Source organism: Daldinia decipiens (genome assembly GCF_022478715.1).
Source record: "Daldinia decipiens strain CBS 113046 unplaced genomic scaffold F4813scaffold_5, whole genome shotgun sequence".
Lineage (NCBI taxonomy): Eukaryota > Fungi > Ascomycota > Sordariomycetes > Xylariales > Hypoxylaceae > Daldinia > Daldinia decipiens.
In genome coordinates, this window is record NW_026054548.1 from 618,857 (window position 1) to 641,625 (window position 22,769).

General features: G+C 44.5%; 10 protein-coding genes across 10 annotated transcripts; 4 read left to right on the forward strand and 6 right to left on the reverse strand.

Moving 5' to 3' along the window:
• Positions 1-149: 149 nt before the first annotated feature.
• On the forward strand, positions 150-1,229 carry F4813DRAFT_266090 (P-loop containing nucleoside triphosphate hydrolase protein). Its single transcript, XM_049240318.1, has 5 exons — positions 150-320; positions 377-515; positions 566-710; positions 770-847; positions 897-1,229. Exons 1-5 carry the CDS (start codon positions 243-245, stop codon positions 1,045-1,047), a joined length of 591 nt encoding a protein of 196 aa, XP_049102816.1. The 5' UTR covers positions 150-242; the 3' UTR covers positions 1,048-1,229.
• Positions 1,230-1,520: 291 nt separating this feature from the next.
• F4813DRAFT_386262 (uncharacterized protein) lies at positions 1,521-5,487 on the forward strand (the record flags this gene model as incomplete). Its single annotated transcript, XM_049246390.1, has 5 exons — positions 1,521-1,910; positions 1,978-2,034; positions 2,094-2,399; positions 2,482-2,665; positions 2,714-5,487. The coding sequence occupies 5 exons, from the start codon at positions 1,521-1,523 to the stop codon at positions 5,485-5,487; spliced, it is 3,711 nt and encodes a 1,236-aa protein (XP_049102817.1).
• A 147-nt stretch (positions 5,488-5,634) lies between these two features.
• Positions 5,635-6,766, reverse strand: F4813DRAFT_386263 (uncharacterized protein; the record flags this gene model as incomplete). The annotated part of the gene is made up of 5 exons (XM_049246391.1): positions 5,635-6,093; positions 6,158-6,232; positions 6,315-6,371; positions 6,432-6,456; positions 6,531-6,766. The coding sequence occupies 5 exons, from the start codon at positions 6,764-6,766 to the stop codon at positions 5,635-5,637; spliced, it is 852 nt and encodes a 283-aa protein (XP_049102818.1).
• Positions 6,767-7,195: 429 nt separating this feature from the next.
• F4813DRAFT_386264 (NAD(P)-binding protein) lies at positions 7,196-8,394 on the reverse strand (the record flags this gene model as incomplete). The annotated part of the gene is made up of 2 exons (XM_049246392.1): positions 7,196-7,743; positions 7,800-8,394. 2 exons carry the CDS (start codon positions 8,392-8,394, stop codon positions 7,196-7,198), a joined length of 1,143 nt encoding a protein of 380 aa, XP_049102819.1.
• A 183-nt stretch (positions 8,395-8,577) lies between these two features.
• On the reverse strand, positions 8,578-9,686 carry F4813DRAFT_266251 (uncharacterized protein). The gene is made up of 2 exons (XM_049240319.1): positions 9,198-9,686; positions 8,578-9,135 (listed from the first exon to the last, which is right to left on the reverse strand). The coding sequence occupies exons 1-2, from the start codon at positions 9,459-9,461 to the stop codon at positions 8,791-8,793; spliced, it is 609 nt and encodes a 202-aa protein (XP_049102820.1). The 5' UTR covers positions 9,462-9,686; the 3' UTR covers positions 8,578-8,790.
• Positions 9,687-10,832: 1,146 nt separating this feature from the next.
• Positions 10,833-11,629, forward strand: F4813DRAFT_400052 (uncharacterized protein; the record flags this gene model as incomplete). The annotated part of the gene is made up of 3 exons (XM_049248229.1): positions 10,833-11,001; positions 11,067-11,195; positions 11,264-11,629. Exons 1-3 carry the CDS (start codon positions 10,897-10,899, stop codon positions 11,627-11,629), a joined length of 600 nt encoding a protein of 199 aa, XP_049102821.1. The 5' UTR covers positions 10,833-10,896.
• Positions 11,597-14,130, reverse strand: F4813DRAFT_266255 (MFS general substrate transporter). Its single transcript, XM_049240320.1, has 7 exons — positions 13,719-14,130; positions 13,584-13,646; positions 13,427-13,530; positions 12,469-13,355; positions 12,259-12,414; positions 11,938-12,206; positions 11,597-11,882 (listed from the first exon to the last, which is right to left on the reverse strand). Exons 1-7 carry the CDS (start codon positions 13,902-13,904, stop codon positions 11,865-11,867), a joined length of 1,683 nt encoding a protein of 560 aa, XP_049102822.1. The 5' UTR covers positions 13,905-14,130; the 3' UTR covers positions 11,597-11,864.
• Positions 14,131-15,179: 1,049 nt separating this feature from the next.
• On the forward strand, positions 15,180-16,685 carry F4813DRAFT_348604 (putative short chain dehydrogenase). Its single transcript, XM_049242098.1, has 5 exons — positions 15,180-15,499; positions 15,580-15,744; positions 15,804-15,910; positions 15,967-16,283; positions 16,356-16,685. The coding sequence occupies exons 1-5, from the start codon at positions 15,458-15,460 to the stop codon at positions 16,544-16,546; spliced, it is 822 nt and encodes a 273-aa protein (XP_049102823.1). The 5' UTR covers positions 15,180-15,457; the 3' UTR covers positions 16,547-16,685.
• Positions 16,686-17,103: 418 nt separating this feature from the next.
• On the reverse strand, positions 17,104-18,982 carry F4813DRAFT_379050 (FAD-binding domain-containing protein; the record flags this gene model as incomplete). The annotated part of the gene is made up of 5 exons (XM_049245400.1): positions 17,104-17,395; positions 17,478-17,848; positions 17,922-18,274; positions 18,400-18,613; positions 18,683-18,982. The coding sequence occupies 5 exons, from the start codon at positions 18,980-18,982 to the stop codon at positions 17,104-17,106; spliced, it is 1,530 nt and encodes a 509-aa protein (XP_049102824.1).
• Positions 18,983-20,221: 1,239 nt separating this feature from the next.
• Positions 20,222-22,232, reverse strand: F4813DRAFT_379051 (putative cytochrome P450; the record flags this gene model as incomplete). Its single annotated transcript, XM_049245401.1, has 5 exons — positions 20,222-20,705; positions 20,792-21,165; positions 21,229-21,387; positions 21,541-21,783; positions 21,870-22,232. The coding sequence occupies 5 exons, from the start codon at positions 22,230-22,232 to the stop codon at positions 20,222-20,224; spliced, it is 1,623 nt and encodes a 540-aa protein (XP_049102825.1).
• Between the last annotated feature and the right edge of the window lie 537 nt (positions 22,233-22,769).

A 22,769-nucleotide genomic window follows, 5' to 3' on the forward strand; every position in this document is an offset into this window, starting at 1 on the left:
TATGGTATGGTCAATCCTTTGGAATTGTGGGAAACAGAGAGCAGTTGGTCATCACGTGATTTAGGTGAGAATATTTCTTAGTTTTTTTTTTCCAAGTTATAATTATGGCACGGTCACGTGGAGAGGGGCAATCCCTCACTTTCCATCTCATCTCATCTCATCTGTTGCTACTTCCAACCCGACGCATCTCCAAGGACGTCGATAACAGACACATACTTGAACTGCAGCGACGTTGAACAACAATGGTCACTAAATCTGTGCAGATTCTCGGCGATGCTGGGGCCGGGAAAAGTACGCTTATCGGCCGGTTAATTTACGAAGTAAACCACCCGTTAGCACGGCGTTTTCTCATTGAACTTCTTGCTAATGTGACCAGTGTGGCGGCTTGGAGTTGCCGCAGTTGGAGAAGTTAGAGCGCAATGGGATTCGGGAGTTTGCTCAAATAGCAAATTTCTACGAGAACGAACACATGCCGCAGCTCTTTTACACCCCATCGTCGCAGTATGTGGTTGACGGTAAGTAGTGTTTGACTTTTTTACCTTGATATATTAATGGTTTGCTTTAGAAAGCAAGACACCGGATGTTTTTCTCTGGGTTGTAGATGCTACTGTTTCGGATAGTGGCCGAGCTTCCAGTCACAATCTAGCGTCGTTGATATCCACCGGCCACATGCGACCCCAAGATAACTTAGTCGTCCTGATTAATAAAATGTATCATCACAAACTCCTACTCCGTCCCACACCTATTCATACTGAACGTATTGGCGTAGGGACTTGACCGATTGGTCTTTGCGTATCTTTGAAGAGATCGTACGTACGTTTAGTACTGTTAACTCGATTACAGAAAGGTAAATTCTCCCTCGGGAACAGCATTGCGTCGGCTTACAGAATGTTTAGCAAGACCTCCATTATCCCAATTTCCGCTACACGAGGAGACAACATAGTAGAGGCACCCAAGGAATATCCGTGGGTTGGATCGATACTTCCAAGTCAATTTGCAGGCTGCGAGCTTGTCTCCGCAAAGCCACTTGCGTATATATTGGACTGAAGACGATGACAAACAAGTTGTGTTATGTCTGATGATATTCGTAGCTTCTCATCTTCCGCTGTGGTCGGTTATCTCCCAGCAAAGTGAAGTCGATAGTTGCAATTGCAATTCTAAGCTAGTGCAACAAACACCCCAGCTTCGGCTTTAGTCATTAATCTATATGTTCAGGTTCATTAGTTTTTGATCCAGGGTGTCTTTGTGTACCTCAGTCCTTACGACTATCTACGTACATACTACGAAGATCGGGAGTATGAATAAAAGGATAATCCTAGGCCCTGAAAATATGTGGCTGCATACTGTGGTTAGTTCCTTGGCAAGCCACCTAATTTTGGTCCCGACCTTAGTAGTTGTCTCGACCCATCTTTTTTACCCCACTGGCAATTGAGGGAATTCTAATTCAAATATTCCTAGACTTCGAATCGGATGTTAATAGAGGAAAATCCTAGCTATTTACCCTGTTAGCGCCTTTGATCATGCTAGAGCGATTCAGGAAGAAGATCAAGAGACGATCCAATTCGGCTGATAGGCATCGGCCGTCCTCTGATGGAAACACAACCGCAACAAGCTCGCGGTTTGGTCTGTTTCCATTACATGAGACCCCACGAAACCAGCATGGACTTGCACAATACCCAGTAGATATCATTGCAGTTCACGGACTACATGGTGATGCATTCACTACATGGACTCATCCAAATGGAAAGATGTGGCTGCGAGATTTCTTACCCAGCTTCCTTCCTGGATGCCGCATCTATACTTACGGCTATCCCTCCCAAATCTTCTTCAACCCTTCATTGTCGCGAGTCAAAGAGCACTCTAGGAGACTTTTGAGTTTGGTCCGGGATCTCCAAGATGATTCTTCTGAAGTATTCCCGAGGATTTCCCTTCTGTATCGCTGTTGTATCTGACACAAGTATCTGACACGACCGCCAGGGGCCTCGACCGATTATCTTCGTTTCTCATAGTCTAGGGGGAATTGTTTGCAAACAGGTCTGTAAACTCCATCCTAGTCCTCAAGGCTTGTCATCCAGGCTTAAATATGAGAATAGGCATTGGTGTTTGCTCACGAAGAGGAGACGAACTACGGAGCAGTCTTAAGGTCTATTGTTGGTATAATATTCCTCGGGACTCCCCACAAAGGGAGCAATCTTGCAACCCTTGGAAGTATCGTGGGGACTATAATCAACAGCTTGGCTGTCGTTAAACCTGCTGTGGTAAAACCCGAGCTCTTACATCAATTGAAATACAATGCTGAAGAGCTTCATGACCTGTCTTTGTCAGTCCGAAATCGATTCCAGAATATGACTGTAATCACATTCTATGAGACTGAACCATTGCCTCCATTTTCTTGTCCGGTGAGAACGAGCTATGACCTGCATCTATCTGGTTAATGAGTGATTAATACACAGGACTTGTGTTAAACTGACACCTAACCAGGTTGTTGATCCCGCATCCGCCATAATAGGGTTACCCAATGAGGTTATCATCCCTTTAAATGAAAACCACCGAGACCTTTGCCGATTTGATACTGAAACCGAGAGCTACATAAGCGTATCCAATGCTATAAAAAGAATTGCATGCCAAGCACTTAAGTGTTCTAGTACACATTCATCTAACAGATGTGAGTGCTCAAATTGTTTCACATTCATAACATCCTAACTGTTATAAGCTTTAAGCAGCATCGAAGTGTTATGTATCAACCTCTTCAATAAGTTCGATATAGAAGAATACAAACGTCTGCTCCCACAACCAGCCAAAGGCACTTGCCAGTGGATTAAGAGCCACCCAGTGTTTATGTCCTGGTTTCACGAATTAGACAATGCACTACTATGGCTGACTGGACATCCCGGCTGTGGCAAGACAGTCCTTTCCTATGCTTTAGCGCAGTCTTTCGAGGATCCCCAATCCCCACCAGTGGCACAAGATGTTCTTGTTTACTTCTGTGATAACAAGGTTACCGGTCAAAGAGACGCGAGGGCCATTTTGACGAGTTTAATTTTCCAAATACTCCGTCATCAACATTCTCTAATTCAACATGTGCAGAGGGCAGTAAAACTTCAAGGCCGAACATTAGTCGAGTCATTCCAGTCGCTTTGGAAAATCTTCTTGAAGGTGATAAAGCATGCGAGATCTGGTCCTCTTTACATCATCATCGACGCCCTAGATGAATGCGAAAGGAGCACCTGTCGCTTGCTCCTTGAATCCCTTCATGGATTCTTGATCGACCCAGAATCTTCCGTTAGCAACAGGAATGGCATCAAATTTCTCATAACGTCCCGCCCATCCCGCGAAATATGGTCAAACACGATCCAAATCACCAATCGCATATCAATTGATGAGGGCCAACCCGGTTATAAGAAAGACTTGCAAACTTTTATACAGCAGAGAATAGATGAAATAAGTTACAGGCGCGACTATTCGATTCGGGTCAAGGAATACTTGTTGAAAACTCTTTCTTCCAAGACAGACCAGACATTTCTTTGGCTTCATATGGTCCTCGAATCGCTAGAAGAGAGCGTAATGTCATCCATTAAGGATATTAAGGATATTGTTACCAAGATCCCGCCCACGCTTGAAAAAACCTACTTGGGTTTCCTGGGGGCTATTTCTTCCGGCAATCAACAGCTAACATCACGATTGCTACAGCTTATCTTAGCGAGCTCAAGACCTCTATTTCTAGATGAAATCAACATTGCCTTCACAATAGACTCCTCTCATCGCACCGCAGATGCCGTCTCCCAAGACTGCCAAAGTGCAGTGGCTCACACTATTCGCGGGCTTTTGGGTCCATTCGCGAGGATCTTAGACTCGAAGGTCTTTCTCGTGCACCAGTCTGCCAAGGATTTTCTTCTTGAAGCTGGCCGTGTTTATGACTCATTTCCTACCTTACGCATGATCAGTAAAGAAAACGCAGAACTACAAATGTCTATTTCCTGTATTCGTTACCTACTGCTCGAGGATTTCTCCCATGATTTTTCTAATATTGAAAATTCACCTGTTGACTCTATATTCGAATCCTCTGAAATTGGGGGATCTTCTAGCATCGATACGGGATCTTTAAAAAGTGAGGCTAACCTTCATCTTGACTGGCTTTATCATGAGTCCGGCAACCTGGAGCCAGGAGCATACCAATCTCTAACCTCGAAGTACAAGCTGTATAGCTATGCATCCTCCCATTGGATGGAGCACCTCACTCCGTGCGAAACTTCGGCACCAGCATGGCTTAGGGAAGCAGCTAAAACTCTCCTCGATGTTAGGTTTAGCACTTGTCGTAATTGGCTCCACTTCTATTGGGCAAACGTCGCTGGGGCAGAGAACCAAGACCCTACCAGCTTGGACCAGCTCACTTTGGCAGCATTTTTCAACCTCCATGAAACGGTGGTAGACCTGCTGGGACAAGACATCCCTCAGAGGGTTAAGAATCAGGCGTTATTCTGGGCATCGCGGGTCGGGAATTCCCGCATAGTTGTCAGGCTACTCGAGGCCGGCGCCGATCCTAACGCGCAAGGTCTGGACATGCACACTGCTCTTACAGCTGCGGCTGCACATAGCCACCTGGATTGTGTAAATGCGCTGCTGGCAAATGAACGAACAGACCCAGACGCGCGGGGCAAAAATGGAAGGAGTGCGCTGTCATTCGCATGCGGCACCGGGTACGATGAGATGGTCAAAGTGCTTCTGGACAAGAGTAGCGGCGGCGTCGATGAGATGGATAAAGAGGGTCAAACCCCACTCTTCTGGGCAGTAAGCGGAGGCCATATAAGCCTCATTTCGGTCCTAGCAAAGCGCACGGGTGCGAATATAAACCATCGCGACCGCAAAGGGTTCACAATTATGTCCTGGGCGGCCTACGATGGAATGGAAGAGGTTCTAGGTCGCCTATTGCGTCTACGACTCATCGACGCTAACGCTAAAGATAAGGAAGGGTTATCACCCCTGTCCTTGGCGGCCCGTTACGGCCATAGTGCTGCGGTCGCTGTTCTTGTTCAACACCAGAAAGTGGATAAAGCCAGCATTGACAGAAATAAGAGAAACGCGATCTCCTGGGCTTGTGGTCGCGGGCACGTGAAAGCGCTACATGTCCTGCTCGATCATGGATGTCAGGGTGTTGACGATGAAGATGTCAATGGTTGGGCGCCTCTCGCTTGGGCTATCCAGAATAATGTCCCAGAGATCATCCAGGCGCTCACATCCACTGGAAAGGTTAATATTGACCGACGAGACTTATGTGGGAGGACCGCGTTATATTGGGCTGTTAACTATGGTCATGCACCTGTCGTCAAAGCGCTTCTGCAAGTGGGCGCTGATCCCAGATTAGCAAGCAACGATGGTCAGACACCTGCGATGGTTGCGACAGCATATGGACGAGAGGATATTTTGAATGAGCTCTTTCCCTACTTGGATCACGAGGTAGTACAATCGAACTTAAACAAGCCTGGTTAAAAAAAAACAAAAGGAGTTTAAGGTTGATAAGTTAACCCCCTGCTTCGCGCACCAGCCCCTTGGTGTCCTACCCCTAAAATGCAGCCATCACCACCCGTACCTTGTTATTCAAAATATAAAACTCAACAACCATTCAATCAAACCACTTTAAATTTGACGCATTCTAACTACCATACACTTAGGATTATCGGTTTCATATTCGCTTTCTTCCTTCTCCATTTCTTCGGCTTTATTTCGTTGAGTGACAATGGGGGGTGCTGATACGGCGTCCTTAAGCCCTGCCTTCACCTCACGGACGTCTTTCAGGCGGACGGACGAAATTAGCGTTGCGGTCGGTTTCAACTTTTTTACGCTTCTTGGTGGTTGAACTTTGAAGGGATTTAATCCATTGATTATTGTGATTTTCGTAGGCGGTGATCTTGTTGTTCGAATCATTAAGGGCTTTGCCCATCTTCCGGAAGAGCTAGTAGCTGGGCAAGTCGAGTTACTAAAGGTCGGATCGAGTTTGACGAGGACTTTCTCGAGGCTTCTTTTTTCCTTAGAAGATTTAGGTGTATTTGCGGTTATTGAACCCGTCTGTTCAACAAAAGCAGGAGCCGGCGTTGTCTTTCTTAGAGTGAATCCTAACCCTCCACCTACCTTTATCTTGTTCCCACCACGCACCACCGACCTGGTGATTGAGCTTAACGTCAGAGTCAAGATTGTGATGGGAAACTGCATCATGCAAGTAAGCTAGAATCTCCTTCTGTGGTGCGTAACTATTTCAACAATGCCCAATAGGTCAACAAGGCGCTCAATTAAAGGGTAGTTAAATGATGTGCACCTACTAACTTGTCCACGCCGGATTCGGATGCCATGAGAATTGGTATGTAGTTCACTATTGGCTATTGCCGCGATTTAGTGAGTAAGAAACCAGCAGGGTTCAGGTTTGAAGTCATTCGTACAATATCACAAGCACACCCAGGATATCTGTCCAAATGCCAAGAGTCAACAACTCCTTACTTTATGAAGAAGTACTTAATAGGGGTAATAGGGGCTCTCACGTATTTTCAAACCATGTGCCACCAAGCTCCGGATTTTTCTCGTAAAACTGCAAGGTAATATTGCCATTCTTTGTTTGACGACCGAGGATGTACGAAATATTGATACCAGAAAAGCCGAAGCCTATTACAATGACTTTGATAGGCCGCCGGGAACCCAATATGGTGTCAGGGATGGTATAGGAGTCAGTATCGATATTAATATTCACGCTTATAGGTTGGCGAACAGGTGAAGACATTGTTTAAAACTTGAAAGAGGACCATATGCTAGGTCAGTTAGGTATCATAAGGAGTTATAACATTATTTAGTATAGGAACAATAGGGGGAAGGGCCCATTTTGAAAGTATACGCTAATCGGGGAGGATATATCAAATGACGAAATATGTCAGCACCATATCATTAGATATGTGATTGTGTAGCCCAGCATGGTCCATTGCTTTGCCGCTAACTCAAATATTCATATACAATGCAAGTCAGCTTATTACGGGTTCTCCGGAAAGTAAGCAAAAAGCAAGGCAATCCTTGTAGCTGATAGATGGCTCCCTGGTAGTTATCCAGATAGTGTTAAAATAAGCCGTCTATTGATGGTTTATGCCTCATAGCTGAGGTATTTTCGTATACAATGGCCTGGAATAATTATGAGAGAGATACAGATAAGACCAGCCATTTATGCAGCCGAGAATTGTGCTAATATCTTATCTAGTTGGTCATGGCGCTTCGAGGCATGGTCGAATGTAGGGTACTTCGTCGCATCACCGGCGGCAAATGCTTCGTAAAGGGCGCCAACTATTCTTGCGGATATATCCAGCTCTTCTCTTCCTTGCCAGTTCCACTCTACGTTCTCTACTTCGTTTGTATCAAAGTTGTGAATCTCAATAGTTAAAGGTTGTCCGTGGGAAGCTGCTGAGATTCCTGGTCCGCCGGAGGCACTAAGACGGATCTCGCCCCTTTCTCCATTTACTGACCACACAAGCGGGTCTTCTCCCTTAAAAGCTTGTCCTCGACGGAATCTCAGATGGACGGTTGCGCCTGAAGTAACGTATTCTGAAGCTTGTAGTGATCCGGTCACGAGAATTAGATCAGGGACATCCGACCGAACTGTTTTTACAACTTTTCCACTTGATCGGTCCCAGATCTTCACGTCCGGTCGTTGGATTTGTAAATGGGAGTGTAGAGCTTGGATATCTCCAAGCACGAACTGAACGAAATCGAATACTATAGTAATCAATGAGTACGAGCATAGGACTTAATAGGAACTTGTACAAACTCACAGTGACCAAATCCAATTGTAAATGGGTTCCCCCCAACTTTCCTATCTGTAAAGTATTCCAGCCCAGTCGGCAAGGAAAGCCTATCCACTGATCCTCCAGCCGCACGAACCTCGCTGCTCAATACCTTCCCGATGCGACCGCTTCCTATTAGCTCTCGAATTTTCATGACTGCCGGTGCATGCCAGCCTTGAAGTCCTACGACGGTCTTGCCCCCTTTCTGCCGCGCGAGGGCTGCTAGGTGACTTGCGAGTGAAGCATTCTGAGCTAATGGCCATTCCACATATGTATCTTTGCCCTGTCGTACGCTCGGGAGAATTGTCTCATAATGCTTATCCACACGTGTCGCACATACAACGAGCTGAACATCTGGGTCCGCGGCAAGACTATCCGGGTCACCATATGCGCGTGTCTCGGGTGGTAGCTTGAAGGTATCAATAGCGTTCTTGGCAGCATCTACGCTCGAGTTGCATAATGCGACGATTTGAAACTTCTTCTGGCCCTCAGGACTAAGTAGGTACGGGAGATGAGCATGACGAGCCCAGTTTCCGAAGGAGGAACTGGAGAGCCCGATGATTGCGGTTCGAATTGGAGGCATTATGACTGTTCGCTGGGGTACGGAATGTAGAAATTTCATAACACAGGATATAGGTGAAGATCCCTAGACCTTTTTAAAGGCGTTACTTATATCTGGGCTATGGATATTTTGATTGATAAGCAAAGAATGCTTATAAACCTCCCTCCCTCCCTTGAAAGCAATACTAACCAATCAAAGACCATTGTTCCGTTTGTCTATGGCTCCTATACCAACCCAAGGCAGTTTAAACCCATACGGTGGTGTACACGACGGCGTTAGTGAGCCGTATTTGATTACAAATTCTATGGCTCACTTGTTCTAAGGACCATCTTGGTTAAAACTATCATTTTGTTATCCTTTAATGCACATATATTCTTAAGCCAAACAACTAGCGACGAGGACCATCAAGCTTTAGCATCAGTAATTTCCACGGCCTGCATATTCCTTCTGTAGGTCACCAAGGTCGCCGCTTATCTTCTTGCCGTCTATGGTAACCTCCTTGGTATCAAGGAGAACCCACAACATGCGTCCTGGCAAGGTGCCATTGCCAGTGATGTTCTTCCATTTGTGTGCAGTAGCCCGCTGGACGCAGATATCACTCTGGCGCAAGATGCGTTTCTCGCCCGAATCAAGAGTAAGTTCGAAGACCCCCTCTAAAACGATGCCATAATCAATTGTTAGGGCTCGATGAAAAGGGGACTCTACGCCGGGACCGAAATCAATCATACGGACAATTGAGCCGTTGGGATAGTGGAACGGGGGCTAGGATAATCAGTTAATGGACGGGATACACTCCATTAATATAGCGTGTAGGAGCGACAAACCTCTTGTTCGTGGGCCTTGATGATATCTGCGTTCGCATTCAGATCAACAGGGGTCTCCCGGGTAGAATATATGATGTTGGCTACTGCTTGATGCTCCACCATGAAACGGTAATGCTCGCCATGATCAGAACTTAGGAATCTGGATTCACCATTGGCGTTATTTCCGGTAATATGCCTAACGATCTGGCGGAGTCCCGGGGCTGGAAAGCTATGGACGTAATATTCGGGGAGAGACCCTGTATCTGTTGCTATATTCCCGGCCATTTTGGCTTAGGAAAGGGTGTCAACTAATTCAAACTGTTGGTATCAAGTTATATTCACCGAGAGCAAAGAGAGATAATAGATGCGAAGGCGCGAACAAAATTTCATAAGAGATTAAGAGGTGAGATCCAACCATTAATACAAACTTGATTATTTCCCATTCATCGACCCTTAAGAAGATGGATGACAACCGAAACTGATAATTCAGCATTGATTACACAATACTTGTTGCCGATATGCCTTGAGTATACTTCTCATGATTCCTTAGCCACGATTTCAATCCACGCCTCCGTAGCGTTAACAACAACTGGTAAACCCGAGGGGTAGGTCTATAGATGGCGGGCATCTAGGGTCATACCTACTCATATTAAGGGTTATGGTACATTGCGATATATTAACGCAGTATGACATGTTAGATTGAAGCTGCAAGAGAATATGACCGCATATAGTATTTTCCCCGCCAGTTCTGGTGTGGCTTTTCGTAATATAGGGCCATTATAGGAAATATTGTCTATCCATTAGTAGGCTTTTTCTTGTGGATGTGCCTCCTTTGTAGCGGCGTGGCTGATTCACTGACGCCGTGCCCATCAGATAATATCATCGGATAACCTCATATACCTAGTTGTTGCACCGCAGGGAGGCCCCCCCTCTCTCCACACACACACATATCTATTCCCTCTTATTCCAAACCCCGGACTGTCCCGTCAGCGCATATGACACAGAAAGCAAATAGGTCTTACGATGCATAACCGCAGTCTTACTGCATAACGCATGCCATGCAAGCTTTCCAGAATGTTTCAGTAAATTTCCCCCCTAGGCCTCTATGGAAATCATAAGCTGCATATCAAGTTACACCCCAGGCCCATTATCAAGTCCGGGGTACTACTGCGCAAGTTTCAACTACGAATCATACTGTACATGAAGCCTTGAGGACTACACTTTGCCCATTTCCGACATCTGGTCGGCTATGTGTTGTGATGGAAACGCCATGACATAGTTTCTCAACCTCTTGTTATTAGAAGCCATAGTCTCGATCTCGCCACTATGAGTAAATCTCAGTGCTACATGGGCGATCACGCATATCCATATCATCACGATCTTAACAAGTCTAAAGGAATTATACAATATCTCTCTCTAGCATGCATAACAAGTATACTGCAGGTGAATATTGATGACGATAATATGCAAAGTCGTAACAGACGAATGTTCTGCGATATGGATCCTGGAGAGCGTGAATTTGAGTCCCTAATACTTTGAGTAGTAAGGATAGGCATCCTAAGAACAGATCTCCTCACAAACCTACTTAAGCCTCTCTTCCCCCTTTCCTGTTAAATTTAGGCTGTGCCTTGCCGCTATATCTCTCTAGTCCTGTATCCTACTTTGGTAGTATTATTTAACCAATTATTTCTTATCCCACGAGCCGACAACTTGATTCAAAATGACAACCTCTGGTCCATGTACAGAATTTCCAGCTCCAGGTCTTAGGGACCCATTCCGCTTCATCACCGGACATAATGATAAGGGTGATCCGGTCTTCCTTCAGGTGAGAAAACCGGCTATCTTCAATTAACATGCAAGGGTGCCATAACTCATTCCTGCTTTGGCTAGACGGACCATGGAGACCACCGCGATATTATGCTTGGTGGTGCTGCTGCCCAAAACATTATGTATAGCAGCAGAGGCAATCCGACCGAACTTACTGGGGATGCTGATCTTGAATACGCAAAGAATAATAGGGTTCGTGCCCGACTATTATATTACAATCCTAGATGCTATCCACTAACTCATATCTATTCGTTGGGTAGCCCTCCCTCCATATTCCTAGCGGATGTGTGGTACGGATGATCGACTTTGCTCCCGGCACTGAGTCTAACTTGCATCGTGCCCTAACTCTTGGCATCGGGACTGTTTGCGAAGGCGAAGTTGAGCTAACCTTGAGTGATGATCGGAGCATGAATCGGGTTCTTCGTCCTGGTGATGTATGTATCAATCGCGGGGCTATGCATCGTTGGCGTAACACATCCAACGAGAAACCGGCTCGTATGCTTTTTGTTATGTTGGATGTTAAACCCATCATAGTCAACGGGAAAGCGTTGGAATTTGATATGGGGTACCTCATGAAGGAATATGCTGAGTATTCGGAAGGCGAAGGTCCAGATAAAAAGGCATAATAGCCACCTGATATACTAAAACGCTGATATTAGTTCACTGATGGATTAGGTAGATGCTCGGAAAATTTGATTCGAGGTCTATTACCAACGACACGCCACTAATTCTATATTCATGCCTATGCATCGCTACGACTAATTACACAATATATATGCCGATGGTTTTAACATTATATTATATGTAGTCTATGCAGTCCTATCTCGTGGCTATCTACCCTGGTGTATTTAAGTCATACTGTTAATACATCTTGCGGCGCTATTAAATAGATTAGTAGGTGCATTTACATACATCTATATACCTAGGTACTTACACTCAAAAATATAGACGCGATCAAGCCGAGGCCGGAAGTACCGACAAGCACTATAAATACATCACGGATCGCGAGCGTTAGTTGTTCTATTACCAGGGTCTGGTTGTCATGGCTAAGGGCTTCAAACATGGGACTAGTAGTTCCCGCGGTTAACTGTATAGCGTCTTGAGCCGAAACCTCTGGGAGAGTTTGCCTGATTAATCTCACGGCGACATTTTGAAATACAGACCCAGCCAAACTAAGGACTATAATTTGGCCGAAAGTCTGCGCTATAATATACAATCAGCTATAGTATTAGATAATAACGAGAGTTTGACATACCGGTAGCCATGAAACTTATGGCGTTGCTGAGTTCAGAAACAGGGACAAGGGATTGGATCACGGAGAACCCTGCCGTGAAATAGGCACCACATCCACCCCCAAGAAGTACAGTATAACCGTATATATGAGCTTCCGAGGTTGACACGTTAATAGTAACTGTTGAAAATTAATTAATAGTACGTGGATAAAAGGAATTGGAAAGCGACTTACTCATCAGTGAAGAGCCAACCAGCATCAGGGCGGTACCCAGAACATACCAAGGCATATGATACCCAAGCCTAGGCATCAAAGCACCATTCAAAACCGAGAAGAAGATCATACCGCCAAGAAAAGGGAGAAGACGTACACCAGCCGTTAAGGCGCCATCATTCCTGGTGAATTGGAATAGTAAGGGGGTATAATAAAGGGTTGTCACCATGGTGCCGGCGGCCGCGAATAGCGCGTATTGCAAAATGTTGAGTTCTATACTCTTCATCAAGTGAAGAGGAAACAATCTGTCTTTCAGTGGTATTGTAGGATGGTAAACTGTGACTAAGATAAAGACGATAAGTAGCACTCCCGACATAGTCCAGAGAGCGATTTCCGGACCACTGTTAAAGGCGTATACGGTACCTCCAAAGGTAAGACCCATAGAGACGCAGGCGGAGCCAGCCAGGAATATGACCATAGCTATCCAATCCTGCGTTCGAAGTTTCTCCTTAAACGTCAAATCCTTAGCGGGATCGATATTGGGCAAACATAAAATCAAGCCCGGCGCAGTAACGGCCGCAACGAACAGATTGATATAAAACGCCCATCGCCATGTGGCACTGCTTTGAGCAAATGCACCACCTATCACTGGCCCGACAACACTGCCAAGGGACCATGTAGCAACGATGCCGGAGAGGTAAAGGGGTCGCTCGAGTGTGGTGGTAGTCATGGAAATATACGTTATAGCGCCTGAGTAACATCCGCTTGCACCGATTCCTTGGATAACTCGTCCGACGATAAAGGCATTCATGGTAGGCGCAGCACCGCAGATGACGCTGCCCAGCTCGAACATGATAACTAACGAGAGGAACATCCACTTTACGTTGAAGATACCGTATGCTCTACCGCTATTTACCCATGTTAAGTTAGCAAGGATACACCAAACAGGTACCAAGCACAGCATTATCCCACTGCTTACATAGGTAGAACCGTTAGCGCTCCGAGAAAGATTGCTACTCCAATCCACGGCAGTTTTTCAGTTTCACCAAGTGTGTCGATGATAGATGGTTGTATATCTGCAACCTGTCCCCTGTGAGAATAGCTCGTATTGCTACCCCTGGATGCGGTTTACTTACAATAGTGCTATCGAGGGCATAGAAAAGCACGGTAGAAAGAAGGGAGGAATATGCCAAAAACCACTAAGGATAAGAGGTTAGTTAATTACCTAGGTACGCATGATTTCGTAGCTAACACCACTAGAACCTACGAACCTTAAAGCCGCGAAGAGTCCTCGACGAGCCCGGGCCTTCTTCCTGTTGGGTATCCCGGCCTGTATCATCTACGGGGCTCGATCCAGAAATTTCTGGAGCTTCGGTCCTAAGTTTATCATCGGCGCTATTGCGGGCTGCCGTAGGTTGCATATTGCCCTGTTCTACTGGATTGTCGATAGTTTCCATCTGGATGTCGGCTGGAAGATAGTCTCGATAAAAGGGGCTAAGGGATATGGATAGCGTGAAGTATTATAAGACCGAATGGAAGAAGGTGAGGATGTGATTTCATATGTTAATGAAAGTATGGTTTACGATCTGGCTGTTCTCGGAACAATTGTTTCTAAACAGTGGTTGCTAATATCCTCCATTCCTTTGTATTTCTAACTTAAGATTTATTCTTCCAATGTAGGTGTTGGAAAACAAGAAAATTTAGGTAGTCAGCAAGGAGACTGCCTCCTTTACAAGCCTCATTTACTACACAAACGTGGGTGCATCCTTCCGTCTTTGCCGGCGACTAATTATACTTGTCTAACACAATTCCTTAACAGTGATAATAAAGACTAAACTAAGACAAGGCTGAAAATTGAACTTAAGATAGAAATCTTAATTGATCGAATACGCCTCACGGCTTAATTTGGTGTCAATTTTAAGCCGAATATCTAATCATAAAGACCTCCCCTTCTATTATATCTGGAACAAGTACCTAAATTAGGTAAACGTACTCGGGTACCTAACCTTATGTATCGAGATGTATCTACTATCAACTAAGGGGGGGATAAAGCGTCAAGCAACACAAACACGGAAGAAAGGGGTCTTATCACCGAGGACGGTTGTTGACATATTCCGCGACGGTGACATAATCTAGAACTAGGTATCTTGAACTTAGTAATATGATGTTTCATTTTCCGGCGCGGCTAAAATGGTAGACTGTTCTAACAATAATGGATGGGTATCGGCTTTCTCCGTGCTGTACAACTACGCACTGATAGCCTTGGGCTGCATGTGACCATTCCTTGATAATTCGCGGTCGAATTAATAATCAAATTGTTGATCAGTCAGATAAGTAGATAGGTACCTAGGTATGTAACTAGGTAATTTTTAAATGTTCAGACGGGGAAGTGTAAATGGTATTTTAGTGATGTTTGTTTGCAATTGGAAGTTGTGTAACGATATCTAATAGAAGTGGGACGAGACATAACCCAGCACTTTGGAATCCAGGCGGCTGAGTGGATTGGTTGCATGTATGTAATACCTAAACCAATTTAGGATAAGGTATGTATATCAAGTTATCCTTGTTCATGCAGATGTAACCCGAATTCAAATTTTGGGCAACTTTCACGTAAGCATTTGTGTGGAGGTAACAATACGATGGAGGTAGCTGGTTAGGTTAGGTAGGTAACCTTAAGTCAACTGCATGCAGAAAGCCGGATCCTTGTACTCATGCAAGTGTAGGCCCGCATTAGATTTTGGGCAAGTATTAGGTAAGTACAACCTAGAGGTTATTCACTCTTGCTTACAGAGCATAAAGAAGCTCAAACTTCGATTGAAGAAGCTACCTAACATTATCTAGGTACTAACCGAGTAGATATAAGGCAATGTTTTATCTTGCTCTAATTCCAACTTAAATCCAATTTACCAGATCGAATTCAGTTCTATACATACCTATCTAAAGGCATCCTATCACACAAACTTCACTACCTTGCCGTGCAGCAGCTTTGATTACATCACTATACATCAAAATGTCTTCCTACGTCATCACCGGTGTGTCCAAGGGGATTGGTGTAAGTTTAAATTTCAATCACACCTGTCTTAGCAAATGGTGAGCAAGACCTCCAGGCTGATAACCGATTGCCCCTATTAGTACGAGTTTGTTCGTCAGCTATCGCAAGATCCGAAAAATACTGTTATCGGGATAGTCCGAGACAAGCCTGCCTTGGTTAAGAAAATATCCGAGGACGCAACCCTGAAGGGACGTTCCAATATACACATCTTAGAAGCCGACGTGACCAACCACGATGCCCTAAAGGTGAGATCTAAACACAACGTGGCCGTCAACTTCGGCAGAGTGTTAACAGATTTTGGTAGAGAGCTGCTACCGAGGCTGCCGGAATTACTGGTGGGAGCCTCGACTACTTGATCGGAAATGCGGGTTACATCTCGCATTTCGATGCCTACGAACCACTCGGAGTGTTGTAGGTTTTTTCTACCATCCGAACTAGATTCATGACTAATATGGTAAAACGAAAAGGGGTAACGATCCCAAAAAGCTTGAGGACGACTTAGGAACCCTTATCAATATCCACGTGGTGGGCAACATTCACCTCATCAACTTATTCATGCCGCTTGTCCTTAAAGGGAAAGCCAAGAAGGTCATAGTTATCTCGAGCGGCTTCGCGGATCTAGATTTGACCACCAGATTCGACCTAGACCTCAGCTCCCTCTATTCCATTAGCAAGGCAGCATCGAATATGGCAGTAGCTAAATTCAGCGCTCAGTATAGAAAAGATGGTGTTCTTTTCCTAAGTATCACCCCAGGAATGGTAGAAGTGGGCCACTACACGAACTGTAAGCTTCACCCCAATCCCGTTTGAACATCGAAATAAGAGGCATCTAACATATTTTCCCTCTTTTTCACAGCGACTCCGGAACAACTGCAAAAGCTGGGTGGAGGTCTTGGGAAGTTCGCCGAGTACGCACCCAATTTCACTGGTCCGATAACGCCGGAAGTCGCTGTTAAGATGGTGAGATCTGTTTGGGATAACGCCAGTATCGAGAATGGAGATGGCGGTGCATTCCTTTCGCAGTACGGGAATAAACAGTGGCTCTGATTTGTTTAAGCTTAGGCAGTTTTCTATCTCTTAGTACTATAGAGTTACTAGTAGTTGCAGATCACTGATACTTGATCACTATGAATCCTTCATTTACGACTAATCATCGGACTTATTGATAATCATTTTCTATCTTTTATCTAAGCCGTGTCAAATCCACTCCTCAATGTGCCTTATTTCATTGTATCTGACGATTTATATGTCCGACCAAGTCTCTTTAGTTGGATACTAGGCTTAGATTAATAGCTGTAGAATGAATGACTAGGCAAACAAGGAGATCCTGCCTTCTTATATTCATTCTACCTTCCATATATTTAGGACATCTTCCCTTAATTACAGATATATCCCACCCTGTCTCTGCATCTCCCCAGAGATCGAGAGACACTTCCGACTATTACCTGTTTGGTAACAGTTCTTCCATTCCGGGTCTGCTTGCCAGGTCTTATGGCTAGGGTCGCAACACTACGTCACCTAACCAACCGTAACCCCTATATTCTAACTGTCTAAATAAATAAACAAAATGATATGGAAATATAAAATGGGAAAATGGTAGACCCCTAACCATGTATTCGTTTAGGTTCTTCATCAGCAGCAACAATGGGAACGAAGAAGCGAAAGCGGTTGTTAGGGTCATACTTATTCTTCAGCCCCCGCAATCGTTCAAGGCGCCACGATTCGTATCCATATATAGACTCTAGCAACTCATACTGGTTGCCTGTCGCATAGTTTACGTAAGTTGCTGGCTTACGCGTGGGCTGACCCGCGTTCCATAGATCCCAACTATCTTTAGCCCACGTCTTAGCTGGGTCAGACAGGTCAGATCCCTTAGGTACCGCGGTCGCGAAGAAACTGAAAAGAATTAATCAGTACATCTTAATAATTATTAAGACTATTTATTTTTGGGTAAATTGAAAGGGGGTTGTTGGCGTACGCTAGGTGATTTTCATCGCGGTGAGGATACGCAGTAGAGGCGGAAGCAACAGCCTGCATTCCCTTAACCGCATAGCCTTCATAGTAAAGGCGAGAAGTCTCCGCAAGCTCCGGATATAAAGCCGCGTTTCGGTTGAAAAGGTCGTAGATCTGGCGCTGCGCAGTGATATTATAGGTTTGGAGCAAAACGGTGGAAATAGCGTAGGCGGCGGAGCCACAAGATGCGATATCAGTGTTTTGAGGAGTAACTATGTCAGGATAGGGGACGTCACCCATTTCCTCTGAGATGGCCTCGATCTGGTTAAACGGGCGCAGAATATTCTCGGCCTCAGAGGCAGCGCCGGCATAGGCGAAGGTCCACCAAAGGATAGCCTGTCGAGAATTAAATTTCAGCGGTTAGGGTTAAGTTAGGAAAGGGGAAAGGGGAAAGGGGGATATTACGTACCTCGGTTTTGCTAAGAGATTGATTCATGTAGATTTGCCCATAACTCGATCCCAATAATACAGGGGATTTACCATGGTCTTGGATCTTGTTTAGCTCTTCGAATACCGTCTCGAGCTTATCTTGCGTCCAGAAATAGTTGTGATAGTGCCAAGTTTCTACTTTCTTGGGGTAAATCTTGAGCTTAAAGCTGGTAACAATGCCGAAGTTATGACCAGCTCCTTTCATAGCCCAGAGTAGATCATTATGACTGGTCTTATTCACTGAAATTACCGAGCCATCAGCTAGGACAACATTCAAGTGGATGATATTATCGGCCACCAGGCCATACAGTCCCTCGTAGCGACCATGTCCACCTCCAAGAGCGGGTCCGGCGAGGCCAACGCACTCATTTGATCCGGTAGCTAGAAGATGGTTATAAATTAGAAAAGAACCCTTATGATGTTTTGAAATCTCTTTGATAATAATATAGGATACTCACTTGTAACATAGCCACGATCCCAAAGTGTTCCTATGACCTCACGGGCCCATGCTCCGCCCTGAAATAGAGCTGATTTCCTATCTTTCTCAATATTAATAGCAGTAAGCTGCTTTAGGTCAATCTGTACTCCTTTGAATGTACCTAGAGACGTTGTAAAGCCATGACCACGGTTGACTGCCAGGAACTCGAAGCTATTATCGTTACAATATCGGACCTGAATCAACAATTAGCTCAGTGAACGGAATAATCTGGTAGTTTGGCTTTTCAGTAAATTTGAACTTACAATTATCGGGACATCTGATTCTTCTGCTGGCTGTACCACGATTTCTATATCCGGGGGGGCTAATGTATTCCATCTCTCATTGACGTTTGCCCACTCGGGATCGGAAGGCAAGAAAATAGCCGAGTTAGGAGAAAGTAATGGTCCCAGCTCATGTTCGATTTGAGAGACCGATACCTGTCGACGTGTGATGGGAGTATTCTGAAAATAGCGAGGCATAGTATCAAGAGGTAAAGGGGAACTCGCCACGAAGGCCTGGAGGAGTGCAATGCCGCAGAATATGCGGCGATAAATCGCAGCCATCAGTGCCATTATATTAGTATATCAAGTAAATATAGAGAAGCAAGTTTATTAGAAATAGCACTTTACTCGAGGCCTTTTAGAGAATGGATTAATAACTGATATTTATAACATAACTGTGCCGCCTACACTTACTATTGAATATAATAGAAATCCGGATTGCCCGATGAATTATTGACTCCCCCCGAGCTGAGCTAGATGAGGCGTTCGAGGTGAAAATCCGACACACCCTTTACCTATAATAGGAATATTTCATGGCGCTGATCTATTTGTGATTCAAGTCACGGCCAAAGCGCCAGGATTATAGATGAGACATCTACAACAAAGAACATGTTCAGTAGGTATGTATAGACGCAAACTTTCGTAGTTAGGTTAGAGTTCCTTGCGGAACAACAAAGTTGTTTCCATGATGTTTGGTTCCACCTCGTTATACAAAGGTCCTTATAATACCCATAGCTGGCGAGGTTATTAGCAATTCCTCACGAACCGCAACTGTAACTACCTACCTACCTGTACAAATAATTTATTTCAGATCACTATTATATTTCCCGACAACATACGACAGACACCTGCTTCTTTTGCCCTTCAACTCAGAATAAGCTATAACGCCTAACTCTCAGTGGTGGCTTCCTGACTAATCTAGGTAGTTAGACTGTGGCTTATCAATAGGATTCAATAGTACCCGAGGTAGACTATTTGTATCTATTAGTCAAAGCGACTGACTATCAAGTTTCAAACCGTAGAGAGCTAGACCTCTATGACCAGCCACTCAGCTGTGTACGACACATACTCTCCGGAGCTCCGTCGTAGTCTAATGGGTGTTGTTCAGTCATAAGGTATGCTAGGAAGCAACAGTTTAGGATTCAATATATTCACCGAACAATGTTGCTATTAAGGAGTCCAAACCGTGGGGGTTTCATTTCAGCTTGTAGGGTCGACACTCTGGGGGTGCACAATGCTTACAAGGCATCCATTCGGCTTTGTGCCTTATATTCCCCCAGGATCACGCGGAGGCTGTATAAATGCGGCTGATATTTGTATTGCGCCGAGAGCTTTTATTTTTATACCTCTGTACTTGGTACTATATCCATTCATCAAGTAAAACCAGCTTATATAGTGACGGGTAAGAAGTAACGACGAGTTAACAATATGAAGCAAAAGAATATTGGGTAAAAATAGCACGAATCAATACTCTGCCCAACTGTTACCTGTATCTGTAAAGCGGCAACGAAAACAATAGTTTCATTCTTCGAATGCCTGTCCCAGTAACTCAGAAAGCTGCTCGTCCTTCCAAATCAATCCTTCTGGAACAGTCTTCCATTGATTCTGATCGTCAAGTGACTTTGACACCTGATCCCATTCTTCCCTCAAAATGCGGGTTTTCCGGTCATCCCTTGGCACTATTTTAGCCGGAAATGGCGTTGGGAACACCATCAAGCCTTCTGTCAGGTCGTTCATATCCGGAATGATCTCTTTATGGCTATCGGGATCAATAGCTCTTTGGAAGTTAAATGCCCAGAGGAGGCGAGAAATTGCTAAGAATAGGGAGCGATCAGCAATGTGCATACCCTGGCACCTACGTCTACCTGCCCCAAAGGTAAAGTGATCTCGTTGGTTAACTTCGGGATTATTTGCTGAGTCCATAGATGTCTGGTTATCATCTATATAACGCATAGGTTCGAATTCCCGAGGCGATGCGTATTTCTTAGGGTCGTTATGTATAGCCCTATATGCATACAGAAAAGATTATCAGCATAACGATGAAGAAAGAGTCTTCATATACCACGGCTATATTAAAGGACCACGACTCACCAGACATTAAGGATTACTGTTGCATCTTTAGGTATTTTAAATCCAAGATATGTATCGTCCCGAGTAACAGCGTGAGGTATGCCCAATAAGAACCCTGGCATCCAGCGTAGGGCTTCTTTAGCACAGGCCCGGATGTACGGTAGGTTAGAGACGTCGTTAAGATCAGGCAAACGGTCTCCACACACGCGGTCAAGCTCGGCTTGAGAAATCCTGGCTACCTCAGGGAAAATAATCATAGCTTGAATGAACCCTACAAGAATACATGCTGTTGTTTCGGAGCCAGCTTGCAACAGCGAGCCACTGATATATGCGGCAAGGTCGTCAGAAAATATTTCTTTCTTCTGCATATTGACAAGGTCCACGCAAATACACGGCTACAATTATTATAAATTAGCATACAAATACTACCAAGTTCATTCTCGTATGTTGATTAATACCTTGGCTGTACCATCGTGTAGTCTCCCCTTGGTTTTGAGATAATATTCTCGAAACAACTCTAGCTCCCTTTCGTGTATCTCTCTCCCCTCGCTTTTGACGTTAATTATGCGTTCTGGCAGGCGTCTCAGGATAGGTATTAGGTCCAAGAGTGCAGCTGTCTAAGAGGTGGACATGATTAACTCTAGGTGAATTTTCCAAAACGCGTAAGGCTTACCTACCCGGGATGCGATCATCTCAGAGCTCCGGTCGAATATCTAAGTATCGTGTTAACATCACAATATCGAAAGTCATATATCTAGGTGGGTACCTACGTCAAAAATCTCTTTGAATCTTGGATCTTTTATAGTCGTGGTACGAAAGCCGAATGTCATCTGGGTGGTCAAGGAGGTTGTATAGCGGCGAATATGGCTAATGAAATCATCTGGGGTTTCTAAAAAGCCGAGTAGCATGGCCTTATTTTCGAGATCTTGATAAGGTACATAGGTTCGCGCTGCCGTGATGCCTAGGATACGATGAACGAACTTCCGAGCCATTTTCCAAACTCCATGATTTGGCTATGGTTTAGTGATTAGACATATAACTCATATCTTTTCTCTCCCTTAATCCCATGGAGAATACACACACGTTAGCGAGTACATACCATAAACAAGACTCTAAGGCCTCCGCTTAGAATGTCTTGTCCTATATAAGACTCCGGCCTCGAGGAGTAAATGGCACCTCGCTTATCTACTAGATCCTTAATTGCCTGGTCAGAATTGAGGACAATCATAACCCGATTCCCTAGCATAAGTGAATATATTGGCCCATACTCTCGAGCCCATTGTTCGAATTGTAAATGGCGCTTCTCTGTTGGTATCTGATGTAGATTACCAATAAGGGGAAGAGTGGGCGGGCCTGGGGGATAGTCCTTGGGTCGACGGCCTATTTTGCTTAATTGCCATATTATAAATAACAATATAGCAATCCATATTGTGGATGGATATATGACCTTCTCAGGGGTCATGTTGATAGTTGCCGGTGGTTTCTGATAATTCCTAACAGATAATCATAATCATATACCCAGCTCGAGTTGAGAACTGCGAATCGGTTAAAAGGTATACTCAAATCTTGTAGTTACTGATAACATTATAACTTGTGTCTTCATATTAAACTTGTTACTGACTACCTATGCACAGTATAGTATTGGTTTACGTTATCTATCTACCTTACCTATTCCACATATATGACGACCTTCTATTCCATAGGTATAGTTAAGGTTAGATTTATCGTTGTTCAGCTTTTCGCTATCAGTTACATAGAATAATACATGTATATCACAACGATCGAACATTCCTAGGTACATGTATGTGAGCTTCAGGTTACACCCGTTAGTTAACTTATAAAAGCAGTACGTTAGATCATGTACATATATGTCATCACTATCTACATGTATGCATGTACCTACCTGGTACAAATGCAATTATTAATACATGTAAATACATGTACATACCTAAGTAAGCCTTCATATGCTACGCCGCTCTTTCTCACTTAGCCTCTTGGC